The sequence below is a fragment of the Haliotis asinina genome, chromosome 5, assembly GCF_037392515.1.
Source record: "Haliotis asinina isolate JCU_RB_2024 chromosome 5, JCU_Hal_asi_v2, whole genome shotgun sequence".
Lineage (NCBI taxonomy): Eukaryota > Metazoa > Mollusca > Gastropoda > Lepetellida > Haliotidae > Haliotis > Haliotis asinina.
Genome location: NC_090284.1, coordinates 27,813,638 through 27,833,096, shown reverse-complemented (window position 1 = coordinate 27,833,096; position 19,459 = coordinate 27,813,638). Strand labels below are relative to the sequence as shown.

General features: G+C 41.0%; 1 protein-coding gene across 1 annotated transcript in view; it reads left to right on the top strand.

The window, feature by feature from the left end:
* Positions 1 to 1,344: 1,344 nt before the first annotated feature.
* LOC137283825 (probable glutamate receptor) overlaps positions 1,345 to 19,459 on the top strand; it is a 30,929-nt gene continuing 12,814 nt past the window's right edge. The window contains exons 1-4 of the mRNA XM_067815509.1: positions 1,345 to 1,426; positions 2,063 to 2,167; positions 4,252 to 4,448; positions 14,540 to 14,680. Coding sequence (XP_067671610.1) covers positions 1,345 to 1,426; positions 2,063 to 2,167; positions 4,252 to 4,448; positions 14,540 to 14,680 — 525 coding nt within the window. The remainder of the gene's footprint in view (positions 1,427 to 2,062; positions 2,168 to 4,251; positions 4,449 to 14,539; positions 14,681 to 19,459) is intronic.

Here is a 19,459-nt window from a genome sequence, read left to right as displayed (position 1 = left end):
ACTGAGTAATTCCTTTTTAGGTCCTGCACTCTTTACACTTTATACTAAACCCGGACATGATGAACAGCATAATCTGCAATGGCATTTCTTCGCCGATGACGCCAACTTGGGATCAGATTTCAAGCCCGAACTTTTCAGCTTCAACAACCACCGTCAAGGTAACCAACTGCTGTTCAGCAACCAAACAGTGGATGAATAGATACATGTTTCCTCTCAAAGAGAAGCTCAGGGCTGAATGACGTGAAATGGCAAGCCTACCACAAACTAAGGCAAACTGAGTCCATAAATCTAGCTCCTATTGTAATAGATCTCAGATTCTGAACTATTACTTGATAATCGTGTGAATCATCTCTCAAAGATCTGCCTTCTACAGAATAGGAACATCAGCCACATAGAAGATGACTCGTGACTGGTAATGTCAAGAATTAAGTACTGTAATGGTGCACCCGTATGGCATATGGTGGGTATGTGACGTTAAATAATATACGTTGCAAAGAGTCGCTTTTATCAAATACACTGGGAACAACACTCTTCACACTGTGTGCGGGTGTTTCCTTTTCCAGATCATTGAGACTATGAAACTCTAATATGGTATATTTCCCAAACAATGGTAAGTGATCATGTCCCAAAATACAAAGCGAACTTCTGTCCCATTGTTTTCAACCAATATCATGCTTATCCCCTGACATAATTACACCCCACCGGACAGGTCCCATAATCACGAGCAGTATCTATAAATATCAGTGGACACATCATCACGTCACTGGAACTCATGTATGCATATGAGTAAATGGATGGCACCACATGGCGTAATTACTCAACCAACAAGACCCCACTGACATGATCTGTCGTGGAAACCTAATCAGATAACCGACAAAACTGAGTCCATTGTATACCTAGTCGGTGACTTAGCAAAGGTCTCGCCAAGGACTATGCCAGTAATGAACCATCGACGTTCAACTTCCCACATGCCTGTATGGTAGTGACAGAACTGGTCAGTATACCGTATCAATAAGCAAAAATCTTTACTGTGTTCACATGTCTACCGCAGTTTGTCGATGTCTATATTATTGTTAAACTTTTCTCATTTGGCATTCCCACCAATTACTCACTTCTACTCAGGTAATGAACTAACAAACCACCTGGTTAGCGGGAAAGACAAATAAGTATCCTGCAATATGATACCATTAGGTCTTTGGTTGCGGAAGGGAATATGAAGGTAAATACGATTGTCATTAAACCTGTCAATTGTCAGGAATACACATGAAGCCCTATTGATTAATATACACTATATAAACAGCTCCACAAGAAGGTATTTAGTATTCGCCTCTGCTGCTTCCAGAGATGCTATTTCCATTGGTTCTTGGTATCCTAGTCAAATGTGTCACAGCGGCACAAACTATTACACAGACACGCTGGGACTCAGGTAGGTTACATTATGTACATGGCCTGAATGACTTTACTTCGGTAGTGTTATGTCATTTCATACAGCTACAACCTATATGTATATATGGACGTTAGAAACTACGTGTGCTCAACGCCTGAATACTTTCAGTTTTCTTTACATCTAAATTAAATCTATGAAAATGATGGGGTAACTAACCTTTATATAAAACTTGCTATTATCTGTGGTCACAAAAGAAGATATACAGTTTCTGCATGCTTTCATCTTGAGGAACAAATGTCACCTCGATATGCACCCAGCCACAGTTACAATAAAAAACTTCTTCTATTTTACTGAAATACTGTTTAAAGAAACTAACTTTAGATTTGCTTTTTTGTTCACTGGTATGGACCCTTCCTGTTTTAGTTTCTTGTAGAGTCGTTGTTTGTGGTTCTCAGACCACAACTTTTCAAGTCATCAGAGCATAATGTTCAAACCATAAACTATGAATAATGTATCTCTATTGTTCCACCTGTTTATGATAACAGAACGTTGGCAAAAGATAGTCAGTATCTTAATATATAATAAAACCAGGCAAATATTGATGAGAAAGTGAAAATACGAAGTACAGGCAAAGAATGCCACGCGTTGTTACACCCCTAAGGTTTCTTTTGCCAGAGGTAAATCTAACAGACGCTGACTGCCACGCAATGACAACCATTTCAAACATAATCTTAATGGAGGGGATGGAGACTGTCTACATTATGCATGATGATGAACAAGGTAAGGTGATGCACAGATTACAACAGAATAAAGTCCGATATGTTTTCCCAACCTAAGATGGCATCACACGCAAATCTGTGAAAGTTTTGTGAAAGAGGAACGTTTCGAGCATTTCTGTACGGAAACGACTTGATTTGTTAAGAAGATAAAGGTGTATGTATGTATGTATGTATGTATGTATGTATGTATGTATGTATGTATGTATGTATGTATGTATGTATGTATGTATGTATGTATGTATGTATGTATGTATGTATGTATGTATGTATGTATGTATGTATGTATGTATGTATGGTGATAAAGGTCTTGATCTATGTGATAAATATGCATAATTGGAAATATCCTGAACCACAAAGAAACGTTGCATTTCAATACCAAATGGAAGATTTTGTCCTAACGAAATGATAATTTTATTATGATAGTATTGTTTAGTTAACATGTTTTTCAGTCCAACATCGGTGTTTTTTCTGATAAAAGAGCATATCGCCAAAAGCGCCAAAAAAGGCAGACGTGGTAAAACGTTCGGTATGACATTCGTGAAAATGAAAATGCATGTGCACATCATGAAAACCCTCCGAAACTCGCTGGAAACCATGTCTGTTTTGACTTAATCGCCATGGCAGTACAAGAAATCAGAAGAACCGAGTCTTTAGACTACTGCAAGGTGGACAAACTGCGAATCATTATAATGTTCATGTTAGGGTGTGTGTGAGTGAGTGATTTGATATTTAATGTCACATCGGCAATATTTCAGCCATATTGTGACGAGAACCATTAATATTATACGTAATAGAGAATGGTAAATAGTCTGTCTACGAAGGACAGTAAAACAACTAGATTATCACAGAGAGATATTTAATTAAATCTAAAACAGATTAATTACAGAGGACGAGGACCTCATATGAATGTTCATGTTAGGATAATCTGCAGTCTGCAAGAGTGGTATCAGGTCACTAACAGCATTCAAGACTGTCTGCGCGGAGCTCAACGTTCAGTAGCATCACAACATCACGACCAACTGATTGTGTGCAACCATCTGCAGGATCGCTTCCCCAGAGCGACGTAAACAGCACGCCAAACCGTTGGGACTCGCAACAGTGCGTCGATGTTTCCGTGGAAGAAATGTTTGCTGTCACAGACCATATCGTAGTCCTGTCCTCACCGGTAATCACCGCCAGCACTGACTTCAATGGGTAACTCACTATCGAAATGGGCGTTATCGATAATGGAACTCTGTGGTTTTATCTCATGTGGAAACAGATATTGTGTTTTGACAGTCGGTGGCAGAGATTGTGAGGAAGGCATAGGAACTGTTTCCCAATACGTGTATTGTTGAAAGAGACTCATGGGGTAGTCCAACCATCATGGTGTGAGGTGCAATCGGTCTGAACCAGTTAGCTGACACCGTGATATTCCTGAATTTTGGTCCAGGATGAGGAAAGGACGTCACAGCTGCTGACCTAGTCATAAGACCCCACGTTGTACTACATTTTGGTCGTTACGCGAATCACATCTTCCAGCAAGACAAAGATCGTGCCGCACACCCCGATAGAGCAATAATGAGCTTCCTAAGACAACATGGCACCCCTCCCTAGTCCAGTCCGCACTATGTCCAGATTTAAGCTCAGTAGGTCACCTTCGGGATGAAATTCAAAGAAGACTGAATGACCTCCAACCAAGGCTGACAACTGCGGCTGGAGTCGATCAGGCGTTTCATGGGTAATGAACTTCGTCAATCGACTAATTCATTCCATGTTCAGACGATGCAACGCTTTCCTCGATGCCCGTAGGGGCCACACATGATTACATTATTGGTGGTTTTAAATGTACGAACTCTAAATGAAATTCACGAAAATGTGGTAACCATAATTGTCAAGCTTGAATTCAATCCTCCGCTTTAATTGTTACTTAGAATGAATTAAAGTCCGTGGTTCAGGAAACCGATATCGGTGCGACATTTCTTTTGTGGTTCAGTAATATTGAAATAGTCGTAATAAAACATTTGTTTACATTATCCAAACCTTTATATATATGAAATACTTTATTGTTAAGATGATCATTACATTTGATCCTGCATACTTCAGATTCCTGTCTATACAAACTCATTGGTAACTTGACGCACAGTACAAAAGTTCAGTTTATGGGAGAAGTTGCATTTATGGATGACATGACAACAGTTATTGACAACCTGGTCCAACAGGAGAATATTCACATGATGCGGAGAACGCTCAACTTTGCCCTGTTCTGCTCGGCGCGATGTATTCAACAAGCTCTTGTCACAGTAAGTATAATATCTTAGAATATATGCATACCAGATAAATATAGCGAGCATTTGCCACGATAGGTATTAACATATGTATCACATTCAAGGTCATGTCTCGACAGGAATATACAGGACTTTGTTACAATAATGATACGAGCTGATTCCGAACAAAGGTATACAAGAAGGTCTTTCTGGAAATATTATACGTACATTCAAACAGTTTTTGCCGCGGTTGCGGTTTAACCGACAATAGAACAAGTTACTGACGTGTTTTTGTCTCGTGTAGAGCACCTTCCTCGTGTAGGGTGCTAACAGCTCTTACCACGCGTGGGCCCGGGGCGACTGAAATGGGAAACTTGTTTGCCGTGGGATGCGCTCCTGTGTCGCTGGAGCAAGGGATTCTGGTGGTGGAGGCACTGGTTCCAGGAACAGTGTTCCTTTACCAAACACACCACTTCGACACTTACTTCATCTGAACGGCCATGCTCTGTCAATCATCTGGCCATGCCATGTCCCATGCATGGAAACATTCATTATTCTTTATTAAGCATTATTTAGATGCTGAGAATAAATGCTATTATTCGAAATCATTTGTTACATGTTTGCCTAGAGACCTATGTCAGAATATAGTGGCTCATGCTCCAGTTTTGGTGCATCTGAATATTGTACATCTCTCAAGAGCTGAACCAGTGCTGCATATACATTAGTAGATACATTCAGCTATTCACGTCATATTCTCTGGTGTATAACACTCCTGTATCCATGGTGGCAGCATCTCGGATAGCCAGTGCTATAAGACAATGTTATTGTCGACATTCCGCGGTGGAAACGGAGCAGGGGTGCCGAATCCCACGCGTGTCGATCCTCGTGGATCTAGAACAACCTGGTAATGGAAAGATGACATAATAGATGCTATTGATCAATCTACCAGTCATCTATCTCCTAATGCTGATTCAGGGGCTAGATTCCCTGTGGTAGCTTTGTGAAGTGTCACTGTTGTGCAGACCACCACGAGGATACAGACTGTCATAAAGATACGAAATTCGCAAACTGTGATGGCCAGCATCCTGCTTCACCGAGGTCATGCCCCGTGTGGTAAAGAGAGCCCCAAATAATAAAACACAAGTTCATATGTATATTTCATACTTTGAGGCAAAAAACTGTTCTCAATCCAGAAAGCAACTCCGTTGAATATCACTTATTCTCCTGCAGTTACACCCCTGTAGTAACATCCTCTGGCTGTCAGAGAAACTTGTAGTATCAACCACTCTGCCTACAGACACAATCACTCAATACTCGTTTGTGGTCACTAAATCTACATCTGAATGCCAAACAAGTAGTCTGTATGGCTATTAATCTGAAACATCGTCTTCTGAACCTTCAAATGTCAACGGCAAAACATTAAAAAGAAAATCCCAACCATCTCCACAACTTTAGAGGTTCCTCTGGAAAATTCTTTTGGGTCTCTAGTTAACCTCACAAGCTTCACATGAGAGGCCGGGGAACACTTACGCATAGAGTGTGTACCTCACAAATGCATGGTACATAAAACAATGAAAGACAATACCCTCGTCACTGTTCCAATGTATAAACAATAATGTGTACGAAACACACTGCTGTTACTTTACAGTTCATGCATTTCTAAAATGGTCAACAATTTTGTGTGTTATGTATCTGTATATTTCCAAGTTAATCGAATGATATTTTATGCGTTCATAATAATAACATGTGTTAGCTGTACCCATTGACTTCTATTAGCCCTGTTAGCTCGTTAGTGAACAGTTTAGTGTTCAGTTCTGCATATTCAAAAATGCCAATCAAAGATCACATGAATATATATTTAAACGTGAGGATCCTCCATTTTGCATTCCTTGTGATGAGTAGTATAAGTAATAGCGGTACGAGACCAGTTCAAACTAATTAGTAATTAATATCAATAACAAAGATCTCGACCCCCTTTCAAAAACACCAAAACCCCAGATGACACAATCGGTCTCCCATGCACACAAGCTCACAGTGGAAGGGCGACAACCACTGTGGGCTTGTATTCTACTACACACACGTCTTAATGGGGAATCTAAGCCCAAAATGTCTAAGCTGTTCAAAAATAGACAATCACGCATCAATTCAAATTAAAACTGTTAAGTAATCTAACACTATTGATTGAGTCACGTCATAATGAGAGTTCCCTGAGAAACTGGGAGCTGGTTTTGAGTAACTCTATTCAAAGATGCATTGCAAACATAATAGACCAGGTTCTCACATCATTTGAATGGGGATGCTCTCTCATTTATCAAGACTAACCCATCTCAAAGTGAGCTAGGGAGCGACCTCCATATGATAAATCAACATTTCCATTTTTCTCATGCAGCCGGGTTTAAAACCGTCAGTCAGCCTCACTTGCTGGTGTCTCTCAGATCTATTTAATCCAACACTATTGAGTGAGTCACGTCATAATGAGAATTCCCTTAATCACTGAGAGCTGGTTTCAGTAACTCTATTCAAAGATGCATTGCGAACATCAGTAGACCAGGTTCTCACATCATTTTCTCAATTACCATGACTTACTCAATTCGAAGTGAGCTAGGGAGCGACCTCCATATGAAACATGTACACTTCCATTATTCTGATACAGTCAGGTTTAGAACCATCAGTCAGCCTCCCTTGTCGGTGTCTCTCACTAACACAGTGAGCTGGTTATATTCTCTTTACTACACATATCTCTAAATGGGGAATCGATCGATAACTGGGTTACAGCAGCACGCTGTGTCATGCCAGCTGAGAGCACAAAATATAGGGTGTGTGTCTGTGTAACCATATGAGTAAACATGTGCTTTGTTTATAGGAGCCTTAAATCCTGTAGGGCACTATGAGTTTCGGCAACCCAGTTGTGTTTCGAGATTTTTCAATTAGATATTGGTGCCCAAATAGGTATACAGCAACCTATCTATATTTACAGAAATATGGCAACCGAAGCAATTTTCGAAAATATGGGCTTGCGAGTCGAAAAAGCGGTGGCATCCCACCTCCTACTGGAAAATACTGTGGGGAGAAATCTTCTACCAGACATTGCCCATCTCGATGGCAGTCTAGGCAAAACAAACCTCCAACCACTGGAAGGCCTACCCACGTTTGTGGACGATATATACGGATTTGGCTATCTTCAGCAAAAAGACTGTGTCTATAGAAAAGGAGGTGTGTATTGCACCATTGGAGAAAAAGGAACAGCATCTATGGTAGTTTCTTTCGTACACGAATCTTTCGAGCAAGAGGAGGGCTATATGCAAACCAAAATCGTACATACACTACAATATGCCATAGAGGCACCCTCTGCAATACGAGCACTGTACAAAGGATCAAGAAAGAAAACAGCTGTGTAGCAAAGACACAATGGGAATCTATACACGTGGGCCAGTATTTCTAAATTTGAACAAATTCAGTTGACTCATGGCTATGGTCTGTATTCTCTGGCACCCTAGATAGAAAGTGTCTCGTGGAATACCTACAAAGGATACATGACTTTTGAAACCAAAGAGATCTTGCAGCTGCCATGGCCTGTGACGGACCCACCATCCTGGACAATACAAAGAGTGTAGGCAACCACATCTGTACTTGGGTCGGAACCTGGCCATGGAATGGCTATACCATGCAAACAAAAATCTACAAGAAGGTAGTTTCCAATTTTGAAGACGGAGAAGTACGAGAACACATGAGTGGCCATTTGCCCGACTATGCACATTGTTCCAACGAACACCTGCAGAAAACCTTTCTCCATCCAGATGTCCAGACTTGAGGTTGTACTCACATAGAGGTCTCTTTGTACACGCATGGAACCAACACCGCAATGGCAAATGATTTGGTGGACGAAGCACTAGAGCTGTTCTCGGGGGAAACCTATTCATTGTACAACCACCAGCAAAACAGTGGGAGAATCTATAGAAATGTCTAGACCGTTGCATAGTGCTTGCAGACAGACCCCAGGGGACCATCTTCGTGGGTTGGTATGCACACACCGGCACGGGAAGAGTATTCAGAATCCAAGTACAACCAACCAAAGCCAACGTGGAAGACGATGCTAGATGGAACCATGCCGTAGAATGGGCTACAGACAATTTTGGATTCGCGTGTGTTCTCTATTCTGAGTAGACATTTTGGCTGAAACAGCTACAGGAGTAGAAATAGGACCACTACAATGCTACAAGAAAGCATCCCATACAAGAACTATACTATCTCGAAGTCGTAGGCCAACACAACTACATCCCCAAGGTCCAAATCCAGATACAATGCTACCTTCAAACAAACATGTTGCTTTCGAAATGGCGCGAAAAAAAAACCCCCAAAATGCCATCGGTGTAGAAACTTCTAAATATGAGACAAAGGAGGTACCGGATATTGTGGTTGTTTGTACTATACTGTGCGGGTCGACGAGAGATCGCGGAAGATGACTGGAAGAGATTTTGCATGCTGCCAATGCAGAAGAATGCTGTAGAGATGCATGGAATTGTCTAGGAGGAATACAAACAGAATGAAGAAAAACGAATGGAGGAAGGCCATCGCTTCAAAGAGATCGTCACTGGCAAAAAAACTATGCAGAGATTTTTAAAAAAAAGCACTGGGAAGAGTCAAAAATGGTCTCTCCCACCTTAGCTCAATCCGCCTGTCTTGTCTTTTGGAGACAAAAAGCTATTCCATTCTTTGATGGCACATACAGAAATCCAAATGGGACTCCAGCCAGGCATCCTACAGAGTCCTTTCGGAAAACAACAACGAACCAATAGCAATTTGGGCAAACAAAGGGTTTGAATGAATTCTTTTGGCATGCAACCAGTTTGTGGAAGAGGCATACAGTAGGTCTGGACGAACTACACACTGGACTCCCTATGGGACAATTTCTTTCCGTATAGAGCCTAGCAGGAGTTTCAAAACAGAAAATGGCACTCCTATCTATTGGAATCCAGTGTCTGTCGTATCATTGCCAGATGCTATGGAGGGATCTGTTCGTCGAGCACTTGCTATGGAATCTGTAGTGCAAGATCTCAAAAGACTACACAAAAATGCAATAGAAGAAACGAAACCAACCAAAGCCAACAAAACAACGCTACATACGACATGCTTCCTGGAGAATACATGTGTTGGAAATTTGCTTCTACAACCTATCGTGGAAACCAGAGAACCATACTATAGCTGGTTCCAACTGTAGATGGAGTGGAGACAAGAGACGTACATGTACCCTTATGTGGATTCCATCAAGAAAAAGAAATCGAATGGCTTGGAGGACACGATGCTCTTCGAAACAGCAAAACATAAACATGGCAAGATTTCATAAGACCATAGGAGTAGCATTGCACATTAGTCGGTTGGATTTACTCACGGTTGGATGAGTGAAAACATGAGTGGGAATGAAAGGTTACGTACGTCATCGTAACAATGCATATCAACAAGAAATAATACTCATTTTCCACGTACTTACAGGAACACATTTCACGCAATCTTAAGCTTTTTGGTGTTTTTGTATACCTACCCATTTCTATATTCAATTGGTGTGAACTACACCCGAATTTAGCTAAAGCAATACGGAATTTCTTGATAGCTATGCAATGCAGATATGGCTCAATACCAAAAAGAGGTTAAAATTGAGAAGATAAAACGGTTTTAGGGCCGGTATACAGAGAGAAATGCCATCCACACAATGCTCTTCGAAACAGCAAAACTCCAATTCTCTGCTCCATTGGCAGACCGAAAAGAACCCCACAAAAGAAAGAATGATAGATACTGTACACTAGAAATTTCAAGGTCTACACAAAAACATGGCCAGTAGAAATACAGAACAAAATCTTCCCCTTATAGGTTACTGGATACAAACAACCGAGAGACCAGTTCTTCCACTACTTAGCTGTTTCGGGAGAAATATGCCCAAGTATGGTAGGAGTTTCTATTTTCTCGGCAATGTGTTCTAGATCTTGCAAGGATTTGTAGGGCATTTCGGAACTCGTCGAATGGGAAGTGAGGTGGATTTCCCCTGCCATATACAATATGCATGCTCAAGATGTATACACAGCACAGTACATATTTCGAATTGTGTGTACAATATTTTTTCTACTCCTATGTTTTTAGTGTCATCTCCATCTCGTAGACGGTGGTGGTGGTATAGTATTGGTATGGTATTGGGATTCTTGGTATAGTACTGGGATTCCTGGTATGGTATTGGCATAGTATTGGGATTTCTATATGGACATTTGTTTTTTGTAAGTATAGGATATACCCAGAAAACTATGCCACCCAAAAGAGACTTGTCTTCAGAGGACATCCAAGAAATACGCTCTCTTCATGGTGTGGTTGCTCCAAGCAGGGTAAAAAAACGCTTCCGTATTGGATCCACAAGGCTGTACGAGATATGGAATACAGCCATGGAACCATCTGCTGGAGAGAAGCTCCAAATCCGGTGTTCTCGGCTATCTTGATCGCTAGCAAGACGTCTGCCAACAGCGTATTTCCTGCTGCAGAACCACCGCCTACTGCGCCCAGCATTCAGATTTATACAACCGCTTGGTGAGGCTCGCTAGCTGCTGTTTTTCTCTGGAACGTCTTCCACAAGACCTGGGAGCACTGCAAACCAACCAAACAAGATGATTCACAGTTCTTTCACCCATTTGTCTGCATGCAATGGGTGTGTTGAAAAAAACTGGAAACGTTCGGCTCTTTTTTCCATTGCATTGGGGTTGCCGAAACTCATGGTGCCCTACAAGTTTTAAGGCTCCTATAAATGGGAGACGGATTGTGTCATCTGGGGTTTGGTGTTTTTCAAAGGGGGTCAAGATCTTTGTTATTAATTACTAATTAGTTTGAACTGCTCTCGTACCCCCATAGTATATACTACTTGATGAGCAACTCGCGGTCAAAGGTGTAGAATTATTGTCCTCCTGAGAGGACACGCAAGTCCCCAAAACCACCAAAGGAAATTTAAACCTAGCGGATTTTTGTAAAGTAGTATTTTTGTGTTCTAAAATTGTGGTGAAACGTTCCTACAACGGCTTAAGGGATGATACAACTAGGGTCCATGCAGGTAGCAAAGGCACTGTAAGTAAAAAGGGGCCCGAGTACAGTGATCTACCTTCAGTTGTTGTCAAATCTATAGCCTGCTTTTTATCAAGGGTTTTGCTCTAGAGGATATCAACTTCTTTATATGAGAACACAACGTTTCGGAGTAATGCTTACTCCTTCTTCGGGTGATTGAGAATGGGGTACAGAGCTATATTTATATGTACAGGTAAAACAATAACAAAGTAACAAGTGGAATGAATTAACGAAAGCTGGAAGCCAGCATAAACAAGCGCCAAAGGCCTGAAGTATGTCCCAGTCACCGCCAAGATCAACACAGATGCCTTCATCACCAGCATTGAAAGAGGACTTCAACAACTGGCTCCCAATGGCAACGTAGACTATCTCCGACACCAGATTATAGACACCATCAAGCAAGCTCCCAAGCCCCGCTCCAACCTCACGCACCAAGAGAGACAGGCCATCACCGAACTCAAGAAGGATGACACCATCACCATCACCGAAGCTGACAAGGGCAAGGCAGCAGTCATCATGGACACCCTGGAATTCCTCCAGCTGGTCAACAACAGCCTCTCAGACACCACCACCTACCTCAACATCAAGAAAGATCCGACGGCCAGACTGGAAAGACAACACAAGAAAACCCTGAAGGACCTTCATGAGAAGAGAGAAATCAACGACATCATCTTCAACCAGCTGAACCCTATCAACTCCCAAGCCCCATACGAAAGAGCTACCATCAAGATCCACAAGAACCTGCCCAAAGCCCGGATCCTAGTCTGCTCCAGAGGTTCAGTTTTCTACAACACCGCCCAGTTCCTCTCACGTCTCCTCGCTCCATTTGGCAAAGATGGCAAGTCCTACATCACCGACTCTTCATCCTTTGTCAACCAGCTGAAAGAATCCAACCTCACGGGCACCATGGTCAGCTACGACGTCGTGGACCTCTTTACCAACATCCCACTAGAAGAAGCCCTGGACATCCTTTGCAGCAAGTTAGCCAACAGGATAGATGACTTGGACACCCACCTCACCATAGACAGCACCATCAACCTCGCCCGCAGCTGCTTTGACACCTCCTACTTCACATTTAATGGTAAGATATACAAGCAGATCCACGGTCTCCCCATGGGCTCACCTCTTTCTCCTCTCATTACAGAAATCTTCATGACCTCCTTCGAGGAAGCAGCCCTCTCCACAGCTCCGTTCCAGCCCCTCTGTTGGTACCGCAAAGTCGACGACACCTTCACCACCATCGCCAATGACAACGACCCCAGCGAGCTCCTCAACCACCTCAACGACCAACATCCAAGAATCAAGTTCACCATGGAGGCTGAGACCAACCAACACCTGCCCTTCCTTGATGTGTCCCTCAACACCTCAGACGATGGACTCAGAACCTCAGTATACCGCAAGCCGACGCACACCGACCAGTACATCCACTACAACTCCTGCCACCATCCTCAGATCAAGCAAGCTATCATCGCCACCCTTACCAGACGTGCCAAAGCCCTCTGCCATCCTGATGCCCTAAACAATGAACTGGACCACCTCAGAAAGACATTCACCACACTAAACGGTTACCCTCCCCAGCTCGTCACAGCCACCATCAACAAGACCCTCAAGGACCGAGAACCCCGCCTCAAGCCTTCTCCATCACCCATCAGAGTAACCATACCCTACCTTGGCCCCATCAGTCATCAAATATCACGCCTCATCAAGATCAAAGCCAGCATCGATGTTACCTTCTCCAGTGGCAAGACCATCAAGACCTACCTAAAAGCCAACGGTAAAGGACCCAGCTGTGAACACCCTAACCCGAGAGGATGCATCTACCAGATCCCGTGCAACTGTGGCGACCTATACATTGGAGAAATGCTGAGACCAATCAACACCAGAATGAAGGAACACCAGACCTCTGTCAGCAAACTCGACCAGAAATCGGCCATCTCTGAACACATTCTCAAGAACCCTGGACATTCAATCCGATGGGAGGACACTAGGATACTATCTACCAACAACAACAACTGGCGCCAAAGGAAACTGCAAGAAGCCATCGAGATCCGGAGACAGAAACCAGCAATCAACCGTGACCAAGGAGTGTACCTACCAAGTGCCTGGGACTTATTGATAAATTAATCTCATCTATCTGTGTACATTCTATCTATGTAATTCATGTATAGCCAATCTACCCGTGTACATCCTTATCTACTTGTGTTTGTACATCATCAACCCCCATGTAAACATGCCCATCAACCCTCATGTAGCCATGTACATCATCCTTAATCCCCAATCATGTGTTATGTAAACATCATCCACCATTGGCTTCCATCCTTATCCCCAATCATGTACATCGTCCTTACCCCCTACCTGTGTTATGTAAACATATCCCATCATCTGTAATGTATTACCATTGGCTTCTATCATTGTTATCATAACTGTCGGGTTCCTATCAACGCTTGTTTATACTGGCTTCCAGCTTTCGTTAATTCATTCCACTTGTTACTTTGTTATTGTTTTACCTGTACATATAAATATAGATCTGTACCCCATTCTCAATCACCTGATGAAGGAGTAAGCATTAACTCCGAAACGTTGTGTTCTCATATAAAGAAGTTGATATTCATAAAATCTTCATTATTAATATTCTAGTTGTTACTGTCCTTTGCATGGAGACCTACCTTCAGTTGCTGGTGGTCTCCAGCCCAATTTATTTTGTATAGTCTGTACTATGTTTGGAAAGTTAAAGGTTACTTGCTATTTTTAATTCTTTGTGACAATGTAATTATTTTACTGTCCATTGTCGACAGTTATTTTAACATTTAATTGCATCTACTGTAGTCAGAATATGTCCAGAATATTGCCAATGTGACTTTAAAGTTTAACTTACTCACTCTTGTTGTTACTACTGTTGTACGCCAACAATTTTTTTATTATTTACCTTTATGCATTATGAAATTATAGCTTGTTCTTAGTAACGATATGGCTGAAATATTGCCGGCATTACTTCAAATCACTCATGTGGATCAACGTGCAAATTTCTTTATCAGGGTATGGAGCTTGATATAAAGGTCGGCAAGAAGTCGGTGTTGAGACATTTCTCAAAGTGGATTCTCATTCCGAAGGACGACACAGTCATTACTGTCACAGATCTGACGTTTGACAATGTTATCTTACTGAACCATAACAAGGTACGTGTATCACTTTGATAGAATGTCTACTTGGAACAATTCTCCTTATCTCAGGTTTCCCCAAGCATATTCTAGAATAACCCTGCTTGTGTCCGAAACGGCTAGCTGGTCACATGGGTGAGTGAGGTTCAGTAATATTCAAGAAATATGACGACGGTCAGCATTACATAAAGAACAAGGTAGGAAAGAATGCATCTAAAAACATGAGATCTAGGAGATCAAGATTTTACAAATGTTAAATCGATTTAAGATTAACAAATGTGCCTTTCTGTACTTTGTAAATAAAACAATATTGGAAAGAAATATAACATTTTAACAAATGAAGCATAATGATAGACATATGATAACCAATCAGTCAACGTAACGTTCATTAGCCAATATACCTTTCTTTCCTTTCCTTCTTTATGCATGTGAATGTAGGCCATCGGTCCACGATACAGATACATTTGCAGCCTTCAAGCTGGGGTGACGCCGATCATTTACGTAAAATATAAACATGGCAAGATTTCGTAAGACCATAGGAGTAGCATCGCACATTAGTCGGTTGGATTTACTCACGGTTGGATGAGTGAAAACATGAGCGGGAATGAAAGGTTACGTACGTCATCGTAACAGTGCATATCAACAAGAAATAATACTCATTTTCCACGTACTTACAGGGACACATTTCACGCAATCTTAAGCTTTTTGGTGTTTTTGTATACCTACCCATTTCTATATTCAATTGGTGTGAACTACACCCGAATTTAGCTAAAGCAATACGGAATTTCTTGATAGCTATGCAATGCAGATATGGCTCAATACCAAAAAGAGGTTAAAATTGAGAAGATAAAACGGTTTTAGGGCCGGTATACAGAGAGAAATGCCATTACTGTAAATATATGTTTCGGGCTGTAGCTGTGAACTCAGAAATGAAAAGGTTTACATTGGGTATGAATTGATTTTCCCATACGTACCCAAAACACATTGCATACAATAAGTTTTTCAGTTTTGATGTCCAGTTAATTTTACCATTTGAATCATCTAACAGTAGTAAATTGTAACATATCTCAGGAAAACGTGTACAAGGCATGTTTAACAGTATCAATACATAATACATCGTTTGTATGCAAAGATATACATGGGATATCTCCCGATTTCGCCACGTACAGCGTGATTAGGAGTATACAGTTTAACACCGAGATAATGTTTACAGGCTAGGGTATGAACTGTTTCAATAGTGGAATTACTGTCACAGTCTAGACCCCATACTTCTGCACCATAAAGCAAAATAGGCATTACTTTAGTGTCAAAAATTCTAAAGAACACATCACATTTCATATGTTAAACTTTGATACCAAAATACCAAACAAAATCTTTTTGGATTGTAAAACAGAGCTCTCAAAGTGCTTGTGACATGACAATGTTTGTGAAAAGACTATTCCTAGATATCTATATGATGAAACATAGTCAATTAACTTACCTCCTAAATACCATTTTTCGTGCTTAGTAAGGGTGCCACCATATCTAAACACAACAATTTTGGATTTATCTAAGTTGACATGTAGCTGATATTCCTTGCAATGCTGTTCAAGAACATGAATGGTGTCAGAGAATAGAATAACACCATCCGCAAATAGAAGTAAAAGCAGCTGGGTTAATTCTGGGTGAAGCGGGATTCCTGGGTAGCACAACGTTTTAATAAGATCGGCTAGATCATTTATAAAAGTAGAAAAAAGAAAGGGCTCAAGACACAGCCTTGGCGAACTCCAATATTATAATCAAACAGCTGTGGAAAAGAATTATTAGCTTCAACACAGGATTTAACACAGCTATAGATGTATTTAATGCAGCCTAACACCCTGGGTGATAATCCTTTCTGTTGCAAAACTAATCATAATTTCGATCTATTAACCAAATCAACAGTTTACCCTTTTTTGCTAGAATCCTCTGTTTAATAGAGTGGAGAATGAAAATATTATCGACAGTTGTATATCCTGTTCTAAACCCTGCCTGTGCTCCAGGTATTTTAACATAAGCTTCACTCCAAAATTGAGTCTGTTGTTAATAACTGATATGTACAATTTACTAAATACACTGAGGATAGTAATTCCTCTGTAATTTGAAACTGAATCTCGAGCTCCCTTTTCATGAATAGGGACAATAAAACCGACCGACCACTGAGCAGGAAACACAGGAAAATCATGTTGAATAAAACGGTTAAATACGGAACAAGAATGTCAGAAGAATATTTAAAGAATTCAGTGATTAACTTTTCATCACCTACAGATTTAGAGCATTTGAGAGTATTTGTTGCTTTGGTAACCTCATCTGCTGTTATGGGAAAATCCAGAACTGTTGTAACATTACTATCCGTAGGCTAATAATCACCCATGTAACTTGTATTTAGATCTTGCAAACCTGCCGTGTCCTCGTACATATTACTAATTATAAAATACTCATACCACTCTTGCAAATATATATTAGGATGGAGTACCACCGATCTTAACTATATTCCAAAAACAAATACTAGTCACTGGAAAAAAAAGTCCACCTTTACAAGCTTGTAAATCTTATGTAAAGATGATGTTTACAAGACATTTAAATGTTTGGAAAGATGATGTTTACAAGACATTTACAATTTGTAAAGACCCACAAGGGGAGATAACTGGTGGGTGATGGTAAAACGGTCCGCAAACCTCAAATTCACACCTAATAAATCTCAAAGGCTAATTACAGTTTGACCCCTCGACATAATTAACGAGGTAATTGGGGCGTGAAATAAGAGTGGGACAGACCACTGTTCAGTGGACAGGGGTCACTCTGTTAGGGGTAGGATGCTGATGCTCTTACTACAGTGCTCGGTGGAGTGAAGATGCATGGGTGTTTCTTTCACTACGCGCAAGGTGTTTAGAAAAGAATTCCGACTCAATATCCCACTTATTTTGTGTTTGGGAACAGTGAATAATAATAACCATAAACAATATCACCTTGTCACCTCTGATAATATGCTAAATGATAGAGATTGTGCTGTGATAACACGTCACAGTATACGTTGCTATAAATCATGTGGTCGATCCAACCTTTACCAATAGAACTAGTGATACAGATGGGATAGATCACCCTTTGAAATATTTCACAGTCATATTTGATTTTTGTTGTTTCTGTTGATTCTTCTTTTCTGTGGTAAACCCAGCAACAATCCACCATAATCCCATAAAATCATTGAGGCATGAAGTCCCATAAGCCGAATGAACTGTACCTAACTGAATAATTTTAGGCTTCGTGGGACTACACCTGTTGTACACGGGCTAGTTGCAGTTAACACATACTGCTATATTTAACATAACTAAACAATATCCTTCAGGAATGGAACCCCATGACAGAAATGTGCCCTGGACAAATAACAGGTTGGAGGTTGGCATGGGAGGTTAAAGTAACTTGTTGGAAAAGCCCATCCCAACGTTTTCGAGATGATAAATTTCATGTTGGACTGGAGACGCAAATTAATAAACTGAACATGGTGCAACATAGTGCTGGCCAGACACTGCTCCCAAAGAAAAAGAAACATCAAGACCTCCATAGAGAACTGCCCACCCTGGAACATAGGGCATTATTGATATGTTGTATTATTTTGATAGGTTATCTCATGGAACGAAACTTTCTAAAAGGTCACATAAAAATAGGAAAACATTTTGCAGATTCTGAAACCTTTCGGTATGCAGTTACTGAAACAAATCATAAAAAATGCCAATTCAACCTATAAGGAAAAAAAACGCGATGGAAAGAAACCCGCGAATTCGGAGTTCAAGCGACTCACTAAATTTCCCCCAGCGCTGGGGGAAGAAGTTGTTTCAACAGTTGAGCTGCGCTGCGACCATAACGCATGCGCAGTGAATAGGTTCGCGGAGCTTGAAACAGTATGCATGCCCGGAGTATGAGGTCGTGAGCAGTAGTCTAATCTTGGTTGTGTACACAAACAAGTAAATAATCGACTCGTTACATAAAAAAAACAACATGTTGATTGTACGAAACAGCCTCTATCACAGAGAAAGCTTAATGTCTGGTTTATTGACACCTATATGTATGGCTGCCTGCCTGCTAAAGACAATATGCAATACACAGCTTCAATCATTGACCACATGCCATTTAAACTTAACACCTACCAGGCTATACGCCATAAACAAAATAAATTGATTGATGACTCATGCACCCGAGTCCTGTCTCATTCACATTATGTAATTAAGCAGGTGTGATACTTGTACATATGACATGTTTTTATGTCTATGGGTTGCAAAGAAACTACATCCGTTTTTCTCGGATGACTGGATCTCATGGAAACTGGTGCAAACGCTTGTCAGTTTCAAGTCCTGCTTTGTACTTGGACAAATGACAGTTTCCAGTTGTTCACCATCTCTACTGAGATGATTTTTGATTGGATCGAACGCAAATTCAGAGATGGATTTACAAAACCCAACATCTCTACATACATTCTTTATAGATAACAACATAGTGTATATTATTTTGTTTGACAACGGTATTTCTTGTGACTCGCCATACTTCTAAAATGCCCATCAATTCATCATCTTTCTGAACACACTATGGGCCCCACCTTATGAGACCTCGGCGTGTCACCAAATGAAGCAGACAATCGGTAGCCGTTACACTTGAGTGCACATTCACCAGCTATGACTGGGTTTGGTCTCCCACGGGCTTTGTTATGAGGGACGAAAGTCCAAGTTCAACCAGGGATACTCTACAATACTCTATATAGGCTCCCTGGTACAACGTATTGCACTT